Source organism: Gasterosteus aculeatus, chromosome Y (genome assembly GCF_964276395.1).
Source record: "Gasterosteus aculeatus chromosome Y, fGasAcu3.hap1.1, whole genome shotgun sequence".
In the NCBI taxonomy this organism is placed as follows: Eukaryota; Metazoa; Chordata; class Actinopteri; order Perciformes; family Gasterosteidae; genus Gasterosteus; species Gasterosteus aculeatus.
Window position 1 is genome coordinate 8,658,391 of NC_135709.1, and position 23,519 is coordinate 8,681,909.

The 23,519-nt window shown below is 41.6% G+C and overlaps 1 protein-coding gene across 2 annotated transcripts in view; it reads left to right on the forward strand.

Annotated features, from left to right (window-relative positions):
* LOC120812520 (tetraspanin-9-like) overlaps positions 1 to 23,519 on the forward strand; it is a 71,648-nt gene that overhangs the window by 35,893 nt on the left and 12,236 nt on the right. For both annotated transcript variants that reach the window (XM_078097500.1, XM_040168619.2), the window contains one exon: positions 20,660 to 20,851. In XM_078097500.1, the coding sequence (XP_077953626.1) occupies positions 20,660 to 20,851 (192 nt within the window). The remainder of the gene's footprint in view (positions 1 to 20,659; positions 20,852 to 23,519) is intronic.

Genomic DNA, 23,519 nt, shown 5'->3' on the forward strand with positions numbered 1-23,519 from the left:
GTCGCTCACACTTATAGTATGACTTCAAGCATCTGAGAATATGTAAATGTGAGTGCAGTCATGTCTACTGAGGCAATTCATCCCCTTTTTCTGCCGAGGCTGGATGATCAGAGTCTCGGATGTGATAGGGCAGTTTTGTTTATTTTATCTAATCTCATTAGAGTACGTGATTATTTCTATGCAGAGATCAAAGGGAGGAGGCGAGCGCGCACAAATAAGGAAGCATAGTTCTTACCTTCCCTTTCAGTCCCTTCTGAGCACTTTCTGGAATTAGCAGCATACTATGGGGCTCTAGCCTTAATATTTCAACAGAGAGGAGCTTGGCAAGGCGCCATGTCCCTTCGGGCTGAATGTAGAAACCAAATGCACTGATGTGTCAGCAACTTCCTTTAGCAGCCCACACACAGAAGGACCTGGTTGTGTGTGCATGCATGGATACGCTTGTGTATGTTTTTGGTGTGTTTAGTATGATCTTCCTTGATAGGCAATCTTGCGGAACGGCCACAGCGTGTAGTGCTTTTTTTTTTCGCAGCCCATATCCAGCGGCGACGTGCCAACTTCAACACCACATGTATTTCTGTACTGTATTCCATTCTAATTACAACCCAATTCCCAATCTACACTGTGCAGCTGTGATGAGGATGCCCTGGGGAAGAGTCCCGACATGTTGACACAGACTCTTTTATATTTGCTCCGTCTCCTGGTGTGTCTGTATGTGTGTTTTTGTGCTCGGTCAGATGTGCCGATTATTGAAACTACATCATTTTCATCCTTCACGGCCAGTCAAACCATTTTATTGCTGAATTCCAGAGGAGTTGCTTTAGTGTTGCTTACCTGGAGTCCCTAAATAACCAAAGAAAAATCACCACAGTAATGAGTAGACCTCTCACCCGTCAGCATGAACAATATTACAGTCTGTTCTTTCTTGCGTTGTTTCTACTACAAAAGGCATGCGTCAACGTCAGCCTCAGGACCGCCCGCGGGCTCAGAGATCAACTCAGTTACTGCGCGAACAGGGCTGCAGGGCTGGTCATCAAAAAACAGCCCAAAGATGCAAATTTAGATCTGTTTTGTCTTGAGGTCCAGCTGTAAAAGAGGAGATGTACCAGAAAGTGGTTATTGCTTGGAGTGCGTTATCATTCGCCACTATTGACCGTCTGAATGTGGTGGATTCGGGGATTGGGGGGAGTGTTGGGTGACAGCAAGTGATCTGCTCGGCGTTTGGCATGCAGGAACACAAGTTTCTGGATCCCAACCTGCACTTATCCAGCTGAATCAAACAAGAACCCCTCTTTCAGAATCACTCATATGATCATAATAAGTTTCACTGCATGGTTTATTCATAGCCATAAGGTTTCTTCCCACAAAGAGATCCAAAATAATTTGCCATGGCGCATAATAGTTTCAAACACGCTGTTAATTAATTATGTTGTGGATGTTTAGGATTAAATCTGTAGTGATGGACCTCGAGTGAGCCTTGATATTTTCTTAGGAGGCAAAAATCAATACCATTGTCCAATTTGGAGTCCTGAATCATTCATTGGACGGACTCTAACAATATGACAGCGGATCTGAATACAGCAACAGACTCTCGTTACCCATTGCTGACGGGTTGGTTGCCATGATGTCAAATGCTTCTGCAAATGGGCATGTATTCTTCGGCTGATAACTAGAAATACTTCTCTGGTCTGTTGAAGTAGTTGCTGCGCAAGACAAAAAACGCTTTTGTGACGGCGGGGAAATGTGTCGAGAGGGACAAGCGCATAGTGCGTCTTATTGCGAGGGAATCTGTTCATTTTTCATTTTTCCTTTTTCTCCGCGGCCCAGTGGTAGGAGACCACTGGGTTAAATGGCTTCTGGCCTCGCGGTGAATCAGGGGGGGGCGGTGGTGACGCAGGGTAGTTTCTCACAGTTGTAAGGCCAGATCTGTTAGGGGGGAAACCAGAGCCCTCGTGATTGACGAGTTGCTCAGCTTCATCCATCAGGCCTGGCACACGGAGGCCTGACACTGCCATATCCCTCCCGAGTGGGCCGGCTCGCTACAACCCTCCAGCTATATTTGCAAGCTGACATTAATGCCTTGCTCTTCTACAACTATCTAAGCCCCCCCGTTTCACTCTGTATGGGGCTGCAAATCTATGGCTACCCTATCCTGCGCTGCACTATTTCAGCGGCTTCTAAGTGGAAGCCATTCGATTTAAATTTCTCAGAAATAAAATCAATGACTTCCCAAATTCTAGGAAGGAAGAGCAATAAAATGCACACTTTGATGGCCTCCAGGTGGATGATGCATTATGCACACAGAGCAATGGGATACATTAGGAGACGTTCATGTCAAAATTAAAATGATATCTAATATTTAATTTAGTCTTCACGCATATACGATAATCTTAAACAGTAGAGGGAGAATACGTTCCAGCCAGAAGGCTCCCACCCACTCAGGGAAAGTGAGATCAGGTGTGCCAGGAGACACACCTGATGACGTCATCTCGTCAAGGAATGGCTACTAAAGGACGAGCAGAAAAGACATCACAGATGAGACATGTTGGGAGAGGCGCGCTGTTAGGGCTGAAACTCTAAAAATGAGCTTGATTATGTGTTTTTGGTTGTTTACTTTGGTATATTAAGAACTGTTACCTCTACGAAGCAGCTCTCTCTCACTGACTTGCTGCCTCTGTGCAATCCTGTTACAGTCACTAATGCTGCATCATAAAAACAGGCCGCCACTGGGACCTGAACTGAAAATAAGTTTGTGTCCTCCTGACATTTTATCCACCAAATCCCGCATGTGTCTTCATTAAAGTGTATTTTATTTACTTTTTAATCACCCCTAAGCAAGGCAGAGAGTTTTGGGGGGGGGGGGTGTAGAGCGCCTGAAGAGCCTCTTCACGGCAGGGAGTCGTGAAAATGAATATAAAACACTGACACAGACGCAATGCAGCTCTGAATTCAGGTCAGGACTGAACCAAAAGCTACAACCCACCTTGATCCTGCAATTAAAAAAAATAAATATTACAAGGGAAAAGGTTGCGTCTGCATTCAAGCAGCTCGAACGACAACCCCAAATAAAGATTCAGATTTTCAAAAAAGGAATCAGAGCTATAAAACCAAACTAGAGTGCTACATTTAGTTTTTTTTGGCCACTGTAGTTTTCCGACACGGGAAAAGGGCTGAGGGTTTGTTAATTGCCTCAAAACATACACACTGTCCATTACAACTAATGCCGATCCAGAGCAGCTGCAGCTGGGCTCACCAAGAATTCAAACCTGCACGGAGTGAGGCGCTACTCAGTCTTAAGTGATGTTTTATGGATTGTCATTATGAATCCGACAGCTGTAAAAGCCAGCTTAGGCATGCTTGCACTTTTCCTCTTTAGTGGAAGCTCCAGCTAAGTGCAACATGGAAAAGGTCCACTCGAGGGACCCCCGCATAGTTCTCTTGCTTAATTCCTTGATAAACTACTTCTGCATGCAGATTACACTATATTAAGATGATGCATCATCTTAATATAGTGTAATTAATGAGGACAACTTTTTCCCTGGTTAATTGAAATTCTGCAGAGTCAGTCTCCCAATGGAAAGAGAGCGAAAGAGTAAGGGGGGGAGGGTTTACGGAGAATCAGAAAACGGGTTTTACCGTATCGCTATCGTCGGACAAACTCCGCTAAAAAGCCCTCGCAGTAGACACGGCAAGCTCCTTCTGTATTCGTCACCACCTGAACAATATATTCTCTTAGGGGCCTTTTAAGGATTTACGGATGGCATCTCCTGCCTCAGGCTAGGTGGTTGGGTTGTAGCTCACACACTGACTGCTTAAAAAAAAGGAGGAGCAATTATGAGTTGGCGAGAAAGGATTGAGGGCCGAATGAAAAGACTCCCATCACATGGGATGAATTAAACAAAAGCCCTGTGACATCTGTCATGAAAACTCCTCCGACTGCCACAACGTTGATTGCCGTCAACTCTTTCGCTGAGGGTTTTCTTTCTTTTTTCTTCATCCAAACTGGCAGTAGAGGCAGCAATTATTTTGATGAATAATGACGACAATGACAGGTACTACGTGTGAGACAGGTTGAAGAAATAGGTTGTGAAAAATCAGTTTTGAATATGTCAAAGTTATTGTTCCTCCATTTCTTAACTAACAATGTTGCCTACACATTCCCAACCCAATAAAATTAAATAAAAATGTATTGTGTTCTACTTCAGAAGGCCATTGTTTATTTTGCATGAGTTCACACCGAATAAATCCAACTTAGAAGAATGCCAATAAAAGCAAAAAGATCATATAAAGCAGTGGTGCCCAATCAGTCGATTTGCAGAAGATTGCCTGCCATTGATAAAAAAATCACGTCACGCATGCGCAGTCGACTTTGGGAGCTAACGGAAACTAGTGGTAACGCTAATTAGCAATCCTTGCTTACTAACGGAGACATTTCATCCAAAAGCAAGCTTGGCTGACTCCAGTCAGTGCAAGTCATCTGGGTAAGGTAATGACCAAGGAGGGTTGTGACTGTTCCCTCGCTTCTGACGGATGAGAAGCTTCTTGTTTTTTAGTTGTTGTTGTTGTTTTTTTAAATATCGATTTTGTTTCGCGCTGACGGCATGCAACGCCGTTGTTCCGTTTAGTTACCACTACTACTCGTTCGCCCGATTGGATTCATTCTATAGATGTGCACATGCCTGAACAAGCAATCTCACCCTGGAAATGAAGAGAAATGCAATAAAAAAAAGATCTGATTCTGGTTGAAAGGAACATTTTAATTATTTGGCGCTATAATACTGTCTGTTAGTCACTGTTAGTCACATGTGCCATTCTTTCATCCTGACTTATATTCATCACCAGAGTGAAATATTCCATTTGGCATTGTTAACACTTAATTTTCCTCTTGATCGAGTCTGACTATTAGTGCTTTCCAACCTCGGTTCAGCACACCAGGGACCGAGGATTGCTAAAGAAAACGCACCAAAAACAAGCCCAGTTAAAGATGGTTAAAGCCATCTTATCAACTTAGACTGTTAATTTCCATCATAGCTGTTTTTTGTTTTCTGCCTTTCTTTCTTAATCATGTAGTATATCTTCATCTTACATTTTCAAGCAGCTTCAAAAGTCCAAACGTCTTTTCAAAAGCTTGATATTCTTTGCAGCCTCTCTGGGGGGGATGGTGGGCTTTTATAGAACGGACTATTATTGACCAGCGATGTCAGATAAGATGAGACCCGGAGGAGCTCCCCAACTGACAGCTCAGGGCAGAGTCCTCGTCACGGAGTGCAATCCAAAAAAAACTACATGGCGTGCTATAATAAACAGTCTGAGCAGAAACTTTGGTTGAATCCATAAGCAGTGACTGCCCGTCAAGTTTGCCCAAACCGGTGCTTAAAACTTCATATCCACGCACACGCATGTGCTCAGGGTTTCACAGTAATTGTTGGAATGCATTAAGCATTCCAAGTATTGTTCTTCGAATCTTTATTGTTGGAATGCATTAAGCATTCCAAGTATTGTTCTTCTATTCTTTATTGTTGGAATGCATTAAGCATTCCAAGTATTGTTCTTCGAATCTTTATTCCAACATCTTATTAGTGGTATGGTACTGAATGGTACTGATTGGCTGTCGGTTAACTATCTGGGTTGACAGTGTCACTGTTGTGTTTCACAGTTGGTTTGTCACAATTTCCTGGAGCCGGAAGTTAAAAGGACAGCTTCTGTACACCGCATTGGTGGTGCTCTGATGATTGTGTGTCTATATGTGTTCACATACAGACACACACAGGGTTTTTAAAAGACTTTCTGCCACTTATCTGTTGTTATCTCTCCCAATTTCTGTATTTACTTCCAAATTTGTCTGAGTAAACATTTTTTTGGAAAGAGAGAATGAAAATGAACTGTAAAGGATGTCTGGGATGTTGGGAATTCAGCTAATCCAGAGAGAGTTGTCTGCACAGAAACTTCAGAGATAATATGTCAAGGTAGATGCTCAGATCTGTTTGATGCGGCAGATCTGAACCAACACTGATGTCTCTGTTATTGTTGGAATGCATTAAGCATTCCAAGTATTGTTCTTCGAATCTTTATTGTTGGAATGCATTAAGGATGCATTAAGGATGCATTCCAAGTATTGTTCTTCTAATCTTTTTTCAACTTATTGTTGGAATGCATTATGCATTCCAAGTATTGTTCTTCGAATCTTTATTCTTCAGCTTCTTCTTCTATTTATTCCGCGCCCCCTTTCAACTCCTTCACATTTTTAGCTATTTAAACCGTTCAAATTTTAAAATATTCAGCTCCTCTTCTGGCTTTAGGGCTATGACTTTTCAGCTTTCTACCTCTTAAGCTTAAATTTATATAAATCAATAATCATTAATATTTTAACATGGTTTTCCAATGGAGACCGTTTTTCAAATCCTCTTAAACTTATTCAACTTTCAGATTTTTCAGCTTCGCCAATCTTTCAGCTACAGACACCATTTAAACTTTCAAATGTTGACACAAGTCTCTACTAGTTTATGGAAATAAACTGCTGGTTGATATCTGTTCTACTTTTTTCATAATCACTGATTATGTTTCACTAGTTCTTCGCGCCGTTGCATTTCTTATAGTGAGACCTGGAAATGCTGGAGTGTGGGGCAGCGTCAGAATCTGGTTAAAAAAATATGGAACTTCGGTCCTCAGAGCCAAAGTATACACTTATGAGGCTTCATTTTAGCTTAACGCGATGGCATGGTTGTGCTGCTTGTAGTCATGTGGCTATGGAATCCCAGAGTTCCCGTAGGCCAGAGTGTTGGCCTACGGAGACCAACAGTCACACAACCTCTGCTAAAAGCCCCATAGGCTCCAATACAAATCTGCCGACATATTTCTCAAAATCCAGAAGGTACACGTTTTGTAAACTGTGACAGGAGCCGTATTTATTACCGGACAGACATAAAAATCACATCATGCGTTCGGTAGAGTCTTGGGTCTCGCACAAGCATCTTATTTTTTAGATAGCTGTTATAGTTTTGCGCTGGTTGTCATTTGTTTGAGGTGTGGATTCTGTGTAACTCGCTGTCCTGTCTCTGCCCTTTGCAGCAGCTCGTTAATGAGCACAGGTGTGCCGTTGCCGTGGTTACACACGCTGCAGTATCTCGGTCTGTGACTCACAGCTGCTCCTATTACCTGATTAGTGGAATCGTAATGATGCAGCTATGCTTTCTGTCAACAGACCATTATGTTAAAGACACTCGCCCCCCCTCCCCCCTCCACCCTGACCTCTTCTCACTGTTAATCACTCAGTCAGTCAGTCTGTCTGTCTATTTCTCCTCCTCTCTCTCTCTCTCTCTCTCCCTCTATCTCTTCCTCACCACCCCTCCCTTCCATACGCAATCTATGTATTTTCAGCAGTTCTTTAAAATAATTTCAGCTTTTCTTATGACTGTATTAACAGCAATGTTTTAATATTCATTTCGGTATTTTTTTTGCAATATTTCACATTCATTTCAGCTGTTTTCATTTCTGCTTTTTCAGTAAATCTATTGTAATTCCTTTCAGCTTCTCCCATTTCTGTATTTTCAGCAATTTCAAATTAATTTCAGCTTTTCTAATATGTGTAATTTCAGCAGATGTATTCAAATTCCCTTCAACTTTCTGTATTTTCAGCAATTTTTAAATATTCATTTCAGCTTTCAGCTTTTTGCATTCCAACGCATTTTCAGCAGGAAATGCATTTTCTAGTTTCACATGTTAAGTACTTCTCTCTGCATAATCTGTCTTCTGCCTTTAAGCACCAGCAGCACGCAAATCCAATTTTTGAAGCATCTTCCTTGTAGTGAAGATTCGGTTTTGTTTTTTACAGAAATAACTAGTGTGATTGGGAAAGCGCACATTCGCAAATTAGATTTAATAACTTTGTATCTATAGTCGCCAAAAATAGAGGTATGCCGGAGTTAAAGAGATTACACAGAAAAAGAAAGAAATTCCCGCTCTTCATTCTCCCTCCTCTGTTACTATTTTTCCCCAAACAAGCTCTGGGGTTAACAGGTTTCCAGCCCAGCTCAGTGTTAACGCCTCAGGAAAGCTCTGTTTTACCAGAGCCGACGAGCGCACGTCTCAGGGAAGTTGAAGCCTGCTTGGACTAACAAAATATCACCGCATCCACCGCGGTATTAAGAGCTAACGTGTTTGTGTCCTGCACACAGATGTGCTCTTTATTCCCTCTAAACATTTGCTCTGTGCTACATTAGACTATGTGCATAGTATATTGTGTTTTTGTATAAAGAAAAAGCATTGTTAAAGTACGTTGTGTGTTTTTATTATTCAGCAACAATTGTCATAGTGCAGACGTTGACATTTTTTTGTGATATTAAATTAACTCTGAAGGTTTTACGTGTTGTTGTGGAATATTTCAATAAAAGCTCGGTAGAAGAGAATGATTTGTCTGATAAAACAGAGTCTTGATGAATGATCAAAGTTGCAAAAAGTCCATTTATTGCTTGCAAGCAGGAGGTCAAATACACAGGCACGTATCACAGTGCTCTGTGGAAATGGCGTCTCCGAGCACTAAAAACGCTGAGTTTTTATACACATGTGAAGGACATTCTCTGTGCCAGTTACGAGAAGCTGCAAAGCAGGTTGAGATAAGAACCCAGGTGAAGCTGAGGGTAGCACACACACACACACAAGATACTCCTCAGTGGCCGGTGCAAATCATAATTAATTGACATGAAAGTAAAACTTGGATCCAGAACTTTCGTACAGAATAAGATATCAACCAAGGCCATGAACAGGAGTCCTTTGTTTTGAAGCTTCTATGAGATCGAGTCAACCGTCCTCCCTTCTCAGGGCACAGCTGCAAACTAACATTTTGTATCATGCTGCTCTTTGCACATAAGGGTCAAATACAGGACACTTGAGACACGGCTTTAGCACAAAACAATGTTATAACATATTTTTACCATTACAGTGTCGTGGTTTAACTAGTATAAAACAAATGATTTGAAAGTCTTCAACAGGATCTGTGTGGTTGTAAAACCTTTTTAAAGGGGGCTGAGAGAAGACGTATCAAATAACGGCCCTAATGAATTCACTAATGACAAAGTTATATTTGATGTCGCATAACATATCAAGAATAAAATGATTACCAGATGGCAACATTCCTGTAGCACCAGCTAGTCATCGCACACGACACGTCATGCTGTAAAGACTCACAATTATATCCGATGAAAACTGACAACCCGCAGATTACGGAAATATAAGCAAGTCCTCTGGCGAGGTGAGAGCCAAAGATTGCCAACAACAGAAATATCTTCATTCATTCTTCATCAATCATTAGTCAAAAATATCGTAACACGATAAGTGATATACAAGTGAAATAAATCATTTGGATCATGAGAAAATACAAACGGCCATTTGAGACGTTGCCTGCTAAAAACCTTTCTTCTGCTTCACTTTATTTAAAGCCAAACTTTGCAGAGAGAATGCTCACATATGGTGCTCTGATTTGAAAGAGGTTTAAAGCTTCAAATGCAACATTCCAATGGGGTAAATTTCCTGAAGTGTTTTTTTTTGGGCCATTTTCATTTACTTTCAACCAGTAACACACTAACAATTACACATCTAAAAAAAATCTCATACGTGTTCCCTTTTTATAGCACAAGAATTGTTCAAATTGATCGTAGGGTTGCAGAGATATACCAAAATGGGTATGCACATCTTAACAGCTTAAAAACAATTGAATTATCTGGTGGCAAAAAAACCCTAGAAGGCAATATTTGCTTTGCATTTTCTCTGCTGTTGTCGTCTGGGTGATGAAACGAATACCCAATCCTGTATTGATCTAATTTAATGAGAAGCCTCGCACTTCCTACAGGTATTTTCACTCTCTCGGATTCTCCTATTGTCTTCATCGCTTTATTTCATTCCATCACACTACTGTTGAGTAAACAATGGCTTAAATTGGACCGGACGAGCAGATCAGTTGTGAAGCCAACTCCTTCCTAAGAGCTGCTCTCTTGTGTGGTGACTTTCCAAGGAGGATCGCAATGACCTGAGTGATTATTGAACATTAGTTCTTCATGTGGGGGAGTCCCTCCAAACAGTAGAATTCGTTTAGCTTGCTGATGGCAGTTCGTCTGCTAACTATGAGCAGCATGGATGACAGATGTAGCTCGACGTAATTAATCAACGCTGGCATTTAGTGAGATACACCTCTGCTCCACCTCCTTTTGTTTCTCTGCTAGTCCTTGTGTACACTATTTAACATACACACATTGACTTATGGATTGATTTAGATGGTTGGTCATCTATTTGCTTTGCACACTGAACACTTATAGTATCGACCACACACACAAAACTGGCATGTGCTGTGTATTGATCTCACTAAATAATATTCCCAGAAGGAAACTCAGGGAGGCATGAAATCTGCTCAGAATCCCATGCACGTGATTGAGCAGACAAACACACACACGCAGACAAGGAGTTGACAATAAACAATAAATGCATCTGTATTAGCTGACCTGCAGCACTTGAGGTGAGATTCAAATGTGACCTCTGCTCCAACATGGAACCCTTCACACCAGTGAGCGAGGGACGGCCAGGAGAGCATGAGAAGTAAAGTGAAGCTTTTTTTGTTGTTCGGTTCATGCAAAGATGACATTGTAATGTGCCGTTGAGCTCCCTCATTCACCGGCAGGGAACCGACTGATTGCCCGGAGACACAGTAGCGACGGGCGTTTTCTAAAGGAAGCGTTTCTCATCCTGTCATTGTAATCACGTTTTTGGGGGACATTTGTCTCTCTGTGTGATGCCCATGTCTGCCGGAAAGAGTTTACCTGCTGCTCAGCCTCCAAAGCCATCATCAGGAATCAGGAATCAGGAATCAGGAAACATTTATTAGCCAAAATATGTCAAACATACAAGGAATTTGTCTTGGCGGTTAGTCAAACATCAAAACATATCGAGGTCTAGTAAACAAAGTGAAGTTATTTAGTCTTTATCTCATCTTGACACGTTTTTATTTCAAAAAATCCTCCTAGGATTGGAAAAGAAACCAGCTTTTACTAGTATATGAAAGGGAGGCCTCCTGAATTGCAGATTTTACGTTTTATAGACTCTTACTAGTGGCTTTTTAATGTCCCGGCTTTGCGCCTTTTTGTCTGCTGTGTGAAATGCACATACATCCCATCATCACATAGGCCCACGCGTGTTATTTTGCACATTAAGCCGTGTCATTTATTTGGTTATTCAGGCCAGAGTTTATTATACGGTTCTTGATTTTTATGTATGCTCCGCACACGCGCCACAGTGATTGATTGTGACCATCAAGAAGTGATCGAGGGGTTAAGTGTCCTCTTCTATTTTGGTATGTCGGGTCAAAGATATGATGGCAGGTTTACTTTTTTCGAGCTGCAGCTGCACTTAAAAAAACTTTACTGACTCATTCGGGCACTTAATTCAAAGCCTCGTCATTAGCAAAGTGAAACTAGCCTTTGCTGGATAGAAATGTTTATTTTAATGTAGTTGTTCAGAACTGGCGATTCTGGCGAATAGATTCTCTTGGTTTCTAAAAGGTACAACGAAACATCCAGTTAAAATAAGACCTTACACTACAACAAAAGACAATGTCATTGAGAGAAATGACTGCGCAACTTTTCATTCACGTATAAACTGTCCCCAGAGGGTATTTTGGAGTCATTCCCATAGTAGATAAGTGTGTTGAGAGTGTTCCCGCTTAGAAATGTGTGTCTTTTCTGCAGTGGAACACACTGAAAGGGGCCGTGTACATTGAAGCACTGACTGAAACCCGCATTTCATTCTGCGCCAGCTGGCTGGCAGTTCTTGGAATTTTACACCAGGAAACACGCTCCTTATCTTTCTCACGCTCGTTGGCGAGTAACCTATATGGTGCTGAAAGCGTTCGTACTATGAGCGTTGGACTGCAGAGAATTCGTCTTACTGACTTTATGCCAATGCATTGATTTGATTCCAATACTATTTCTGACTATAGGCATTGATCCATATGTTCCTTTTCAGACTGTCTCCTGAAAGCAAAATCTAATATGTTGTGTAGACTCTTTATGAAATAAAATATCTTTTTATACACTGAACCAGCATTTACTACGGTTAGGAAGTGTAGTTGTAGTCTGTAGGTCACAGATGGGGTCCCATTACAGTGTCCTCAAAGCAACAATACAGCCTGCATGAAGCCTCATTTATTCTCCTTGAATCTTTCCTCCCCTCATCTCCTCCCCTTTCAGCCTGAGGTGCTCTACAGTGAATAATACAGCCACTGCTACATCACAACATTAATATAGAGATTGATACCCCACTATTATTTGGCGATGTGTCTCTTTGTGTCCAGTTCGTCGAGATGATGGTTTTATGTGGGATTCAGGGGTTGACTGACCAGAAAAGAGTAGTTACACAGTCCATTTCCCCTCCTGCACTAATTAGCATGTCAACTGTAAAGCCGCCTCCAATGAGCCGTTTAGGAGAAGAGAAGAAGAGGGGCAGAGCAAGGACGCTTCTCTGCATGTGCCATCAAACGGCTGCTAAAATTTGACCTTTTTTTTTCTCTTTCTACTGAGCAAAAAGAACGCTTTCCAGCAGCGTTGGGCGGCGGCGGGGGGTCGTCGTGTCTGAATCGGAGCTCTATTTGTATCGAGCGAAGGTATAAGAATGTTACCACTCTGAAGTGCTGCCTGGAGGTAATATGTTTAGGAAGTGCTCCATGAAAAGCTTCATATCCTCATAGAGTCCCAGATGCATACAATACCTCCCAATTACCGTCCAGGCATCCCACTTGAGCTGCTTTTTGAATGAATATAAAGAAGCAATAGGATTCTTAAGGGGGAGCCGGTATGAAGGGAGCGAGCTGCCACCATAACCACAGGGAACACTGATTAGTGCTTCACCACATGGCACATTAAAAGTCACAATGAGTTTTTCCTCAGTAGAAACTGAGTAACTCAGTGTAAACTCATTTCGTTGTTCATGCTACAGCTGTCAGGGCTTTGTCTCGCATCAATAGTGTTTATTTTTTTCGCCGTAGAACAGATTTTTGTAATGACAGCCGGAGAAGGGTTTTTTGGTACTTGGGTTTTAGACTCGGGCGGTTCAACTGCCGTCATTTTGTCACAGAGAATAAGGTCAACCTTCCAGGATTTGTGCCGCTGCAAAGTCGTGACTAAAAGACGGAAAGCGGAAAGAAGGGGGCGGGGGGGGGGGTGAGGCTGTTTCTTTTGCACAATTCACTTATTCCACCAGGCCTGCAAATATTCCTGAAGCTCTTTTTTGTTGCAATAAATCATAAATTATCCTTTATTATATTAGGATGCACTGCAACATGGTTTGGAAGAAATTAGTAGAGAACAGACCGTTCCCTGCAGTAAATTAGGCAACAGGGGGACGAATAAGATTTAAGGGGATGGAGAACGGGGCCAATAATAAAAGTACACTATCAGGTTATTTAATGACTTTATTGGAAAGGGTCTAATACCATTAGTAAACCTTGGCCCCCACAGTATGTTCCCTTCGCATTGCCTTTAAAAGTGTGGTGAATAATTTACAGTGTGAAGAGAAAGGCATATATAAAAAGGCATTCATACAGTAAGTGCAGGGAAGCGTACTCTGTGGCATGGCGGCTATTGAATACACGTCTTTCAATCTAATTATCCTCTTTTCCAACTAGACATCCGCCGGGTGCTTTAGTTTTTACTTAAGATGATGTGCATATTTTGCATCTTCATCTTCCCTCTATCCCTCCAGGGATGCATAATGCCTCGCATTACATAACAGTGTTTTTCCATTCACAGCGCCGCTGCTCTAGGAATAAGCATATTCTTAACTCCTTTGCATTTGTTAAAAATGCATAGCCGCCATGCCACAGAGTACGCTTCCCTGCACTTACTGTATGAATGGCCTTTTTATATATGCCTTTCTCTTCACACTGTAAATTATTCACCACACTTTTAAAGGCAATGCGAAGGGAACATACTGTGGGGGCCAAGGTTTACTAATGGTATTAGACCCTTTCCAATAAAGTCATTAAATAACCTGATAGTGTACTTTTATTATTGGCCCCGTTCTCCATCCCCTTAAATCTTATTCGTAACCACAAACGGAGAATAGACCCTGCATTTGGGCTTCACCCTCTCATCTTTTTGTTTTTACAGTCAGTACACTCGTTGGCGAGACAGGTCCTTCCTTTTCCATTAGAGGTGTGGCTGAGCCTTTTTCACGTTTTGGTGAAACCTTTAGGTCACCTGTCTCTAAGGGACGTTGTGTTTGAGCAGCAGCAGGTCGGATCTTGGTGGTTCTGTGCGGTACTCGGACCGTCCCGGCAGCAAGACCACGCGCCCACACACACACACACAACAATGTCACGATCGCCATCACATGTGAACCTTGCAGCCGGTCTGTTTTCTGCACTAGGTGGAGACAGACTGACCCTGTAGATGAAACTATAACAATGCTCCCCTGTTGCCCCGATTTGCTTCACTCGCTTCCAGGGAACGATCCCGAGGCCGCTTCTCATCTAATCTAATTGTCAAACACTTGAAACACATTTTGTATCCAGTGTTTTGGGCTTCCGGCAATTGCAGACTTCGGTCTACCCCACAAGGTCCCTGCGCTTATTAGCGAAAACAAATTACACTACTGTCAATATAGAAAGGGAAGGGGGGGGGGGTTTAGATGGGAGCTCAAGTTGAGCGATGTGGGTGTCGACAGCGCTTTACCAGATTTCCCCACACAAGGTTCTGTAGCTCTGTAATGACTCATTTTGGTACATCAACGTGCTGAGTTTAACACGCCTTTCTCTTTTACTTACAGGATACTATATTTTTTCCTATTTCCTAGAGCCCTTCGGTGCTCTGCGTCCAACCTGTCTAATACACCAGTCTCTGGCCACGCTGCACCTCTGCTGAGCCAGCACTCTCATTAAGCCGTTCAACTAGTGAGACTCGATGGGAGAGCGTCCGACCGTCTGCCGGCCTCTGAGGATTGTCTGCATGGCCGCTCTTGCGGACCGGAGTGAGATATTTATAAGGGCCTAATGTTTCTGTGCTCTTACAGGCGAGCCAGTTTATGGAGAGGAAAACAGCCACCCGTAAAAAACAAATAGACATTTATTCTTTATAACACGTTGCCTTTTTTATTGTATCCAAATGCCTCGTAAGATAACTTCATGAGCACATTTGGCGTCAACACAAGCCGACGATATTCACATTTAATTTGTGTTTTTTTGAGGAACGTCACCCTCTGAAAATCAACTCAGTTTATATATTCATATCTCGTTGTCCTCATTAGAACATCACTGGGACTTTTATGGTCCTTCATCTCCTTAAAGGACTGAGCGTTTGGGGGTTTCTTAGCTTTGGTTCTGCGCTGTCTGGGAAGAGATATTCCAACAGTAGTAGACAGGACAGCTTTCATCCAGCATGGAGAAATAAAGGAGCCTGGCTCTGCTGCGGTAGTGTTTGCCCGTACTTGGACGACGGGCTTTGGTCTTTGGCGCTGTGCTTAAATTGCAGGTCCCATCTCAGCCTCCATCATCGCTCTCACTTCCTCTGACTAGCGGCGGCAGGCAGAGCTTCCTGGCTCTCTGGTCCCATTTGTGTGGGGAGATTTTCCCTTCCTGGTGCTCTCCTTCTTGTCCTGAATGCATAATTGAAGTGCCTGCAGGATTTCAGGCTGATTGAAGAGTCTTGTTGGAATGGTACAGATTTAACAGTGGAATTAGTCAGGGGTGTCTAATAGCGTTTCATCTGCCATTGTCCCGGCTTTCTCTCTCTCTCTCTCTCTCTCTCTCTCTCTCTCTCTCTCTCCTTTTTTGTCTTGTCCTCTGAGGGTAGATAACGGCCGTTGTCAGGTGTGAAAGCTTGTGCATGTGTCAGCGCGGGCGGCAGGGATGGCAAGGGACAGGCAGAAAAAGGATTGTCTGTCTTTAATCCTTCCTGGCGCGATTGATTCAGTCGCTCTGCGGCGAATCGGCCTTTCAGCTCTTCATGGGAGTCAGAGAGAGTTGGAGACATGTCAAACCCTGCTTCATTGATGTGTGCATCATAGTGTACCTGTCCCTAAATCTCTCCATGCTGCCCAGTTTAGCCTCCACCACAGAATCGCTCCAGGCCCGACAGTGGACTAGCGCTTGTGATGGGTTCTTCTTGTATGGAAACGTATCACACGTTCCCTTATTTTTTTTATTTAGGTGTATGTGGTCACAACAATGTCAGCCATCGAGGTGTTGGGCTTTTGGTTTTGAAGCAATCGCTACTATTACGAAGTTTGAAAACTGAAAACACACAGGGATAAAGGGTTAAAGCTGTGAGACAAAAATGCAGACAACTGTAACTAGAAACTAGTGACTAAGACCATATACTGAGGTTATTAATCAAGGGGAAAGTATTTTCTTATAGAATTCTACTCAAGTCATCTTTGCTTGGTTAATGCCTGGTTGAGATACGCGTGTAATTGACCCCATAAAAGCTCAATTGTCTCTAAATTAAAGTGTACGTGTTCATAGAAAGAGAGTTTTCAGTCCACCAGGACTTCACTGGGTGAATTCCACCTTAACCAGGCAGATATACCGTTTTCATCTTATGCCCTGCGTCAGCCTTTTGAATTTAAAGTGTTTATTCTGGGCCTGAAAGCACTGTTTCCCTCAGCCAACATCACAGACCTTTTGAATAATGTACTTGTTATATAACTGACCTCAGCTATACACTATTCGATGGGGAATGACTGCGATGCCTTCAGGAAGTCTAGGGAGACTGTGTGGGGGGGTCCTTGCCTACAGCTTAACTTGTCTAGTATCATTCTATTTAAGAGATAAAGGGAAACATAATTTGACTGTGCTACACTGAGAAATGTATAACATCCACTCATGAGCTGTTGTTAGTTTTATTTTTTTAAGAAGTTTCACTTCTGAATTGTCAATAATTAATTGTTTCTTGAGTGAAACATCTTATGGATAGGCGGGAATGGGTTTTACTTTGAAACCTTTACCTTTACCTTGAACAATAATATGTCCGTAGAAACTTAAATCCCAACTGCAGCATTATTCAATTCTGTGTCCATCCAATTGCCCAGTATTTGAATATTTAGTGTATCAAGTGTTTGATTTTGCCAATTTTCTCACTTACACTTACAAGAATGTAGGCGTCTGTAATTTGTATCATAAGTACTCTTCAAATGTGAGTGATTGAATCTAAAACACAAATCCAGACGATCACATAATATGATTTTTTTTTTAATGATTGCAGAAATTAGACTCCTACATGCTGTTTAAGTGGGAAAACCTACAAAATCGGCAGTGTATCAAATACTTGTTCTTCCCACTGTGTATATTTTTACATCATTATTCACTTGAATTTAACAGATGAGAAGAAAGGGAAGTGAAATGACTTGTGTTGAACAAACTATTGTCCATTAAAAATAAAGGAACTAGAACCCACAATGATTCTGTAGACTTTTGAAGCAGAACAAGAGTCAAAGAGAAATTCTTTAATGTTGCAGATAATATTTTGCTCCTTTTGCATATAGGCTTTTGTTTAGTTTGCTCTAATGGGACCCCCATGGAGGATAAGTACTTATTTATTTGGAGGAAATCTTTTTCTGACAGGTACACAAACCCTCCCTTGAGAGTCTATTCTCAAAATGACCCATTTTCCTTTATTGCCTGCCAAGAAGACCGTTTCCACTCGCTGTGTAGAAAATAGCCTGTGTTTACTTTCAGGCTTTTTTTCTCTGTTCACTGTCTATTCTGTTGTTCTTTGAGTTGGCAGGCTATTTCATAGTTACAGGCTATTTCATAGTTACATGAATCACATGCTGTCGAGATCACATGTAGATAAATAAATCTTCATCTTCATTTCAGTGTAAAATCAATGCCAAAGCAGAAGATGTTCTGTGCTACAAGAGAGAAAAGTTTCCCGATGATAAAGAATAAAGATGGAGTTGCAGTAAAGGTCATAGGGGATCGTTAAGTGCTAAAGTGGCTCCATTCTACAGCAGTAAAGTTGGCGTTTCCCCCCGATTTTACAGTTTATTGTGCTGTTGTGGTAGCGATTTCTAATTACTTAAACAAAAGTTAGATTTTAGTTTGGCACTACAGATGTCTGTGGAGACTAATTATGTCTGTTTTAAAAGACACTGTCTTTTGTTTATTTACTCTCAGCTTTAAAGCATTTCATGAACTAAAGAGGCGCCAACACACACGTATCACTCACGCAACCAAACCTTACAAACTCCCTCACAAGGAGAGTTGAGCCACCGAGGACGGCGGTAATTTGACGAAAGCCGTCATTCTCGATGACACCACTGTGACCTCTCTGAGAGCTCAGTGATAACGAGTCGGCATCGTTCACCCTCCGCTCTCACGCTGAAGTGGGGTCCTGCATCGAGTGGCTTCGTGTCACTGAACCAGTCGGTGCAGTGACTGAACCAGTCATTTGGACGAAGGCTCGCCCTCTACATTCTTCTTCTCTGCCTCTGAACTCAAATCTCTCTGTCTTCCACACACATCCAATCTGCCTGGCTTAAATGCCGGCTATATTTTGACCCCCTTCGCCTTTCTTTCCTGTTCGAGACGTTGCCTCACAGTTGATACACACCCTATTATTGTGCTTATTTCCACCCTGGAGCTTGTTAAAAGGCCACAAACAGCAGGACTCGATTCATCCAGTTGTATAGATTCCCACCTCGTTGTCCTCCAATTTCCTTTTCTGGAAAGTAAATGTTGCTCGCTCCTTTCTTTGTCACTTCTTTCAAAAATGGAATTTAGAAACGAAACTCCCAATTTGCCAGGCCATGGAGGTGCTCTCCAGGTGTTGCCCAACACGTATGAAAAGGGAACAGGAAAAATTAAACAGATGCCCAGGATCCCTCCCCGTCAAGTTAACTTTTTTTTTTCATAAATTCAATTTAGCAAATAAACTGTGTAATTATAACAGTTGAAAGACACATATGTTCATATGTTCCTATCAGCCTCCAACATCTCCAAATTGAAAAATACACTATATGGATCCAACACAAAGCAGTCAAGTTGCTCCAACAGTGCAACCAACCCAGAAATACATATATGCCAATGTTATGAGCTAAAAGACCTGAAGCTTGTTAAAATTGAAATAGTAGTTCAAGCCGTCACGGGTCCGCCTCAGCCGCTCCTGCGAGTCGCATGCACGACTCGGGAAAGCAGAGTAATACTGTGTGAGCTCCACAGTCTTTTTAAATTGGCGTGTAGCATCATGCTGGGGCCCCACCAATGAGTTATCTAAGATATATTATCAGTGGCAAGGTAACTTTAGGACATTTTTAGATTATAGTGAAAAGTTGTTGCATAACCCGTATTGACTTTCCCGTCAGCAAAAATGGCATTCACTTTATTTAGTTTTCTTTGTCCACAGAAAATATGGTAATTGTTGGAATGCATTAAGCATTCCAAGTATTGTTCTTCGAATATTTATTCCGCCTTCTTCTATTTCTTCCGTCGCATCTTTCAACTCCTTCACACTTTCAGCTATTAAAACTCCTTTCTAGCTTTCCAGCTATGACTTTTCAGCTTTCTACCTCTTAAGCTTTAATCAGTAATCATAAATATTTCTTCTAATGGTTTTCCAATGGAGATCGTGTTCAAATCCTCTTAAACTTCTTCAACTTTCAGATTTTTCAGCTTCGCCAATCTTTCAGCTACAGACACCATTTAAACTTTCAAATGTTGATGCAAGTCTCAACTGTTTTATAAAAAAACTGCTTGTTGATATATATTCTACTTTTTTCATAATCACTGATTATGTTTCACTCAGTAATCATAAATATTTCTTCTAATGGTTTTCCAATGGAGATCGTGTTCAAATCCTCTTAAACTTCTTCAACTTTCAGATTTTTCAGCTTCGCCAATCTTTCAGCTACAGACACCATTTAAACTTTCAAATGTTGATGCAAGTCTCAACTGTTTTATAAAAAAACTGCTTGTTGATATATATTCTACTTTTTTCATAATCACTGATTATGTTTCACTAGTTCTTCGCTCCGTTTCTGAGTTTTACATGAGTGTGTATTGGGTTTCTTAGAATGAGACGTCGAGGGCTAGAGTGTGGGGCAGCGTCACAATCTGGTTAAAAAAATATGGAACTTCTGTCCTTGCAGCCAAAGTATACACTTTTGAGGCTTCATTTATTTGGATTAATAATGGCATGGTTGTGCTGATTGGATTAATGTGTTCATGGAATCCCAGACTTCTTTAGTTTTGGATTCCTGAGTGTTAGAGTGACACAACCTCTGCCAAAAGCTCCATAGGCTCCAATACATATCTGTTGACATATTTCTCAAAAAATCCAGAAGGTACACGTTTTGTAAACTGCGACAGGAGCCGTATTTATTACCGGACAGACACGCGCCGAGGTCAGATAAGTAATCACAGCTTACTCTGGAGGTTTTTCCTGTAGCAGCGACACAAAGGTCTGCATATTTTGCAATGGTTCTGCAATGGTGCTGTTAGAGAAATGTTAGCCCTAGAAGCTCAAACATTGCAGTAGTGTTCAGAATGAATACCTGCCTGTCTTTATGTCATAAGCGAATCCTGCCAGAGGAGAAGTGAAAATGAACTTTTCTTTGTAAATAATTGCTGTAACTAACCCCGACTCACCTGCTGTTGGTTTGCTGACCTTGTGCTCTTTCCTTGCAGTTATGCGGCTGCGGGCTGCTCGGCGTGGGCATCTGGCTTTCTGTGTCGCAGGGCAGTTTCGCCACCTTCTCACCCTCGTTCCCCTCGCTGTCGGCCGCCAACATGGTCATCACCATCGGCGCTATCGTCATGGTAACAGGCTTCCTAGGTTGCCTCGGGGCCATCAAGGAGAAGAAGTGCCTGCTTCTGAGCGTGAGTTCAATCCGCATGCAGAACCTACGCAGTGCCCTATTAGAAAGGAGACGACTGTCTAAGGATTCACACACTGCAGCTCCGCTCTCCCACGTCTTGTCCCCCTTTGAACAGTCTCTCATTTCCCCCCATGTCAGCCATGCAAATATTAGCGGAGACCTCTTGTAGGGACAACCTCCCGAATACCCACGACCACACATGCTTGTCACAGGCCAGCAGGAACCAGCACTTAAAAACAAATTACTGTAAAATAACGAGGAATTCTCAACAGTAATATACTGTTATTTGTCAATACAGATGAATACTGTAAAATATTGCAACGGTTGACATCTTGGAAGAAAATATTTTTTTACAGTACGACACTGTTTAAAGTTATACCACTGTATTTATTCCTTTTTCGGTTGACTAACTCCGCCCACTACTCACATTGCATTAAGTGTCATGTAGCTGAGGTACGGCGGACTCACTGCAAGAGGTTATTTGATGTTATTATATGGCTCTCAAAGGAAAATTAGAACTGAATTCTCCCTTTCAGGAAATTAAGGCATCAACGCATTCATGACATCTCCATGGCTGTGTTCACGTAACAGAAAAATAGCTGTCAATCAAAAGGCCTTCTGTGTTCCCAGCGTGGTTGAATTACTGTACGCGTTCTAAAAGCACTATTTTTGTGCTAAATAATTGAGAATGATTTCTTATTCATTTCAAAGACTCTTGTCTCGGAGTCTTTTTGCCAAAAGTTACGCATGGTTTTATCTTGCGTAAAATTACAGAAGTTCACCCAATGCCATGGTGTTTGTGCGCAATATTAAAAAAAGCGAGAACTTTCCTGGAACCCTTGGGACAAGAGGGGCACATTTTCAAATTAGGGAAAGAAGAGAGACTCAGAAATCTAGAGCTTCTGATCTTTCATTAAGTCAACCTGGTGCGGTAGCGTGTCATAGCCTGTGATATTCCGGAGCTCTCTCTGCTAGTAGTTGTTGTTTTTGTCCTGGCGAGACTGTCCGGATCAGCACGTCCGGGAGGTTTGTGTGTGGGGGGAGGGTGTAAGGGATGAGAGCAGGACGCTGAGATTAGATTAGATTAGATTCAACTTTATTGTCATTGCACAGGGTACAAGTACTGAGGCAACGAAATGCAGTTTAACATCCAACCAGAAGTGCAAAATAGCAAAAAGTGCAGAGTATGTGCATATGCAAAGTGTAATAAGTGAATAAATAGATATGTACAGTAAGAAATAGTTATGCAATATGAACAGTAGGAAATAGTAGGAACAGTAGGAAATAGAAGAACTATAACTATAAAATGCATTTCCTGCTGAAAATGCTTTGGAATGCAAAAAGCTGAAAGCTGAAATTAACTTTTTAAAATAGCTGAAAATACAGAAAGTTGAAGGGAATTTGAATACATTTGCTGAAATTACAGATATTAGAAAAGCTGAAATTAATTTGAAATTGCTGAAAATACAAAAATGCGAGAAGCTGAAAGGAATTTCAATAGATTTGCTGAAAAAGAAGAAATGAAAACAGCTGAAATAAATATAATATTATTTATATGAAATATTGCAAAAAAAACAGAAGTTGCAGGAGCTTAAATGAATTTAAAAAGTACAGAAATAACAAAAGCTGAGATGAATAAAAATAGGTTTCAAATTGTTTGTAGTAATATTAGTAGTAGTATTAGTTATAGTTGTAATTGTGGTATTAGTAGTACTAGCTGTAGAAGTCGGTTTAGTATCGATAGCAGTAGAAACAGCTGGAATACTGATACTATTAGCCATAGTAGTATTTGTAATAACATTATTAGTAGTTGTAGTATTAATAGCAGTAGAAATACTAGTAGTATGGTAGTAGAAGTATCAGTTGTAGTACTAGAAGTACTAGTAATATTCGTAGTGGTTGTAGTAGTAATTGAAAGAGCAATACGTATTTCAACGAAACCACTTCATGGTTAAGGTACAGATAATCATTGAGGCTTTTATTTTGTAATGATGGAATTGGGTGAGGGGAGGTTGGGAGACAGAATGTTTGTTATTCAAACTAAGAAGTTTTTAATTAATAGGCCTCATCACAAACATTACAGTAGAAATTCCCAGACAGACTGACTGACTGACTGAGTGATTAACAGTGAGAAGAGGTCAGGGTGGAGGGGGGAGGGGGGGCGAGTGTCTTTAACATAATGGTCTGTTGATAGAAAGCATAGCTGCGTCATGTGACTCCACTAATCAGGTCATAGGAGCAGCTGTGAGTCACAGACAGATCTTGCAGTGTGTGAGCGAGTAACCACGGCAACGACGCACCTGTGCTCATTAACGAGCTGCTGCAAAAGGCAGAGACAGGACAGCGAGTTACACAGAATCCACACCTCAAACAAATGACATTCAGTGCAAAACTATAACAGCTATCTAAAAAATACGGCGTTTTTACGAGACCCAAGACTCTACCGAACGCAGGGAGGTGTTATTTATGTCTGTCCGGTAAAAAATACGGCTCCTGACGAAGTTTACAAAACGTGTACCTTCTGGATTTTTTGAGAAATATGTCGGCAGATTTGTATTGGAGCCTATGGGGCTTTTGGCAGAGGTTGTGTCACTCTAACACTCCTTCAGAAAAAACTAAAGAACTCTGGGATTCCATGAACACAATAATCCAATCAGGACAACCATGCC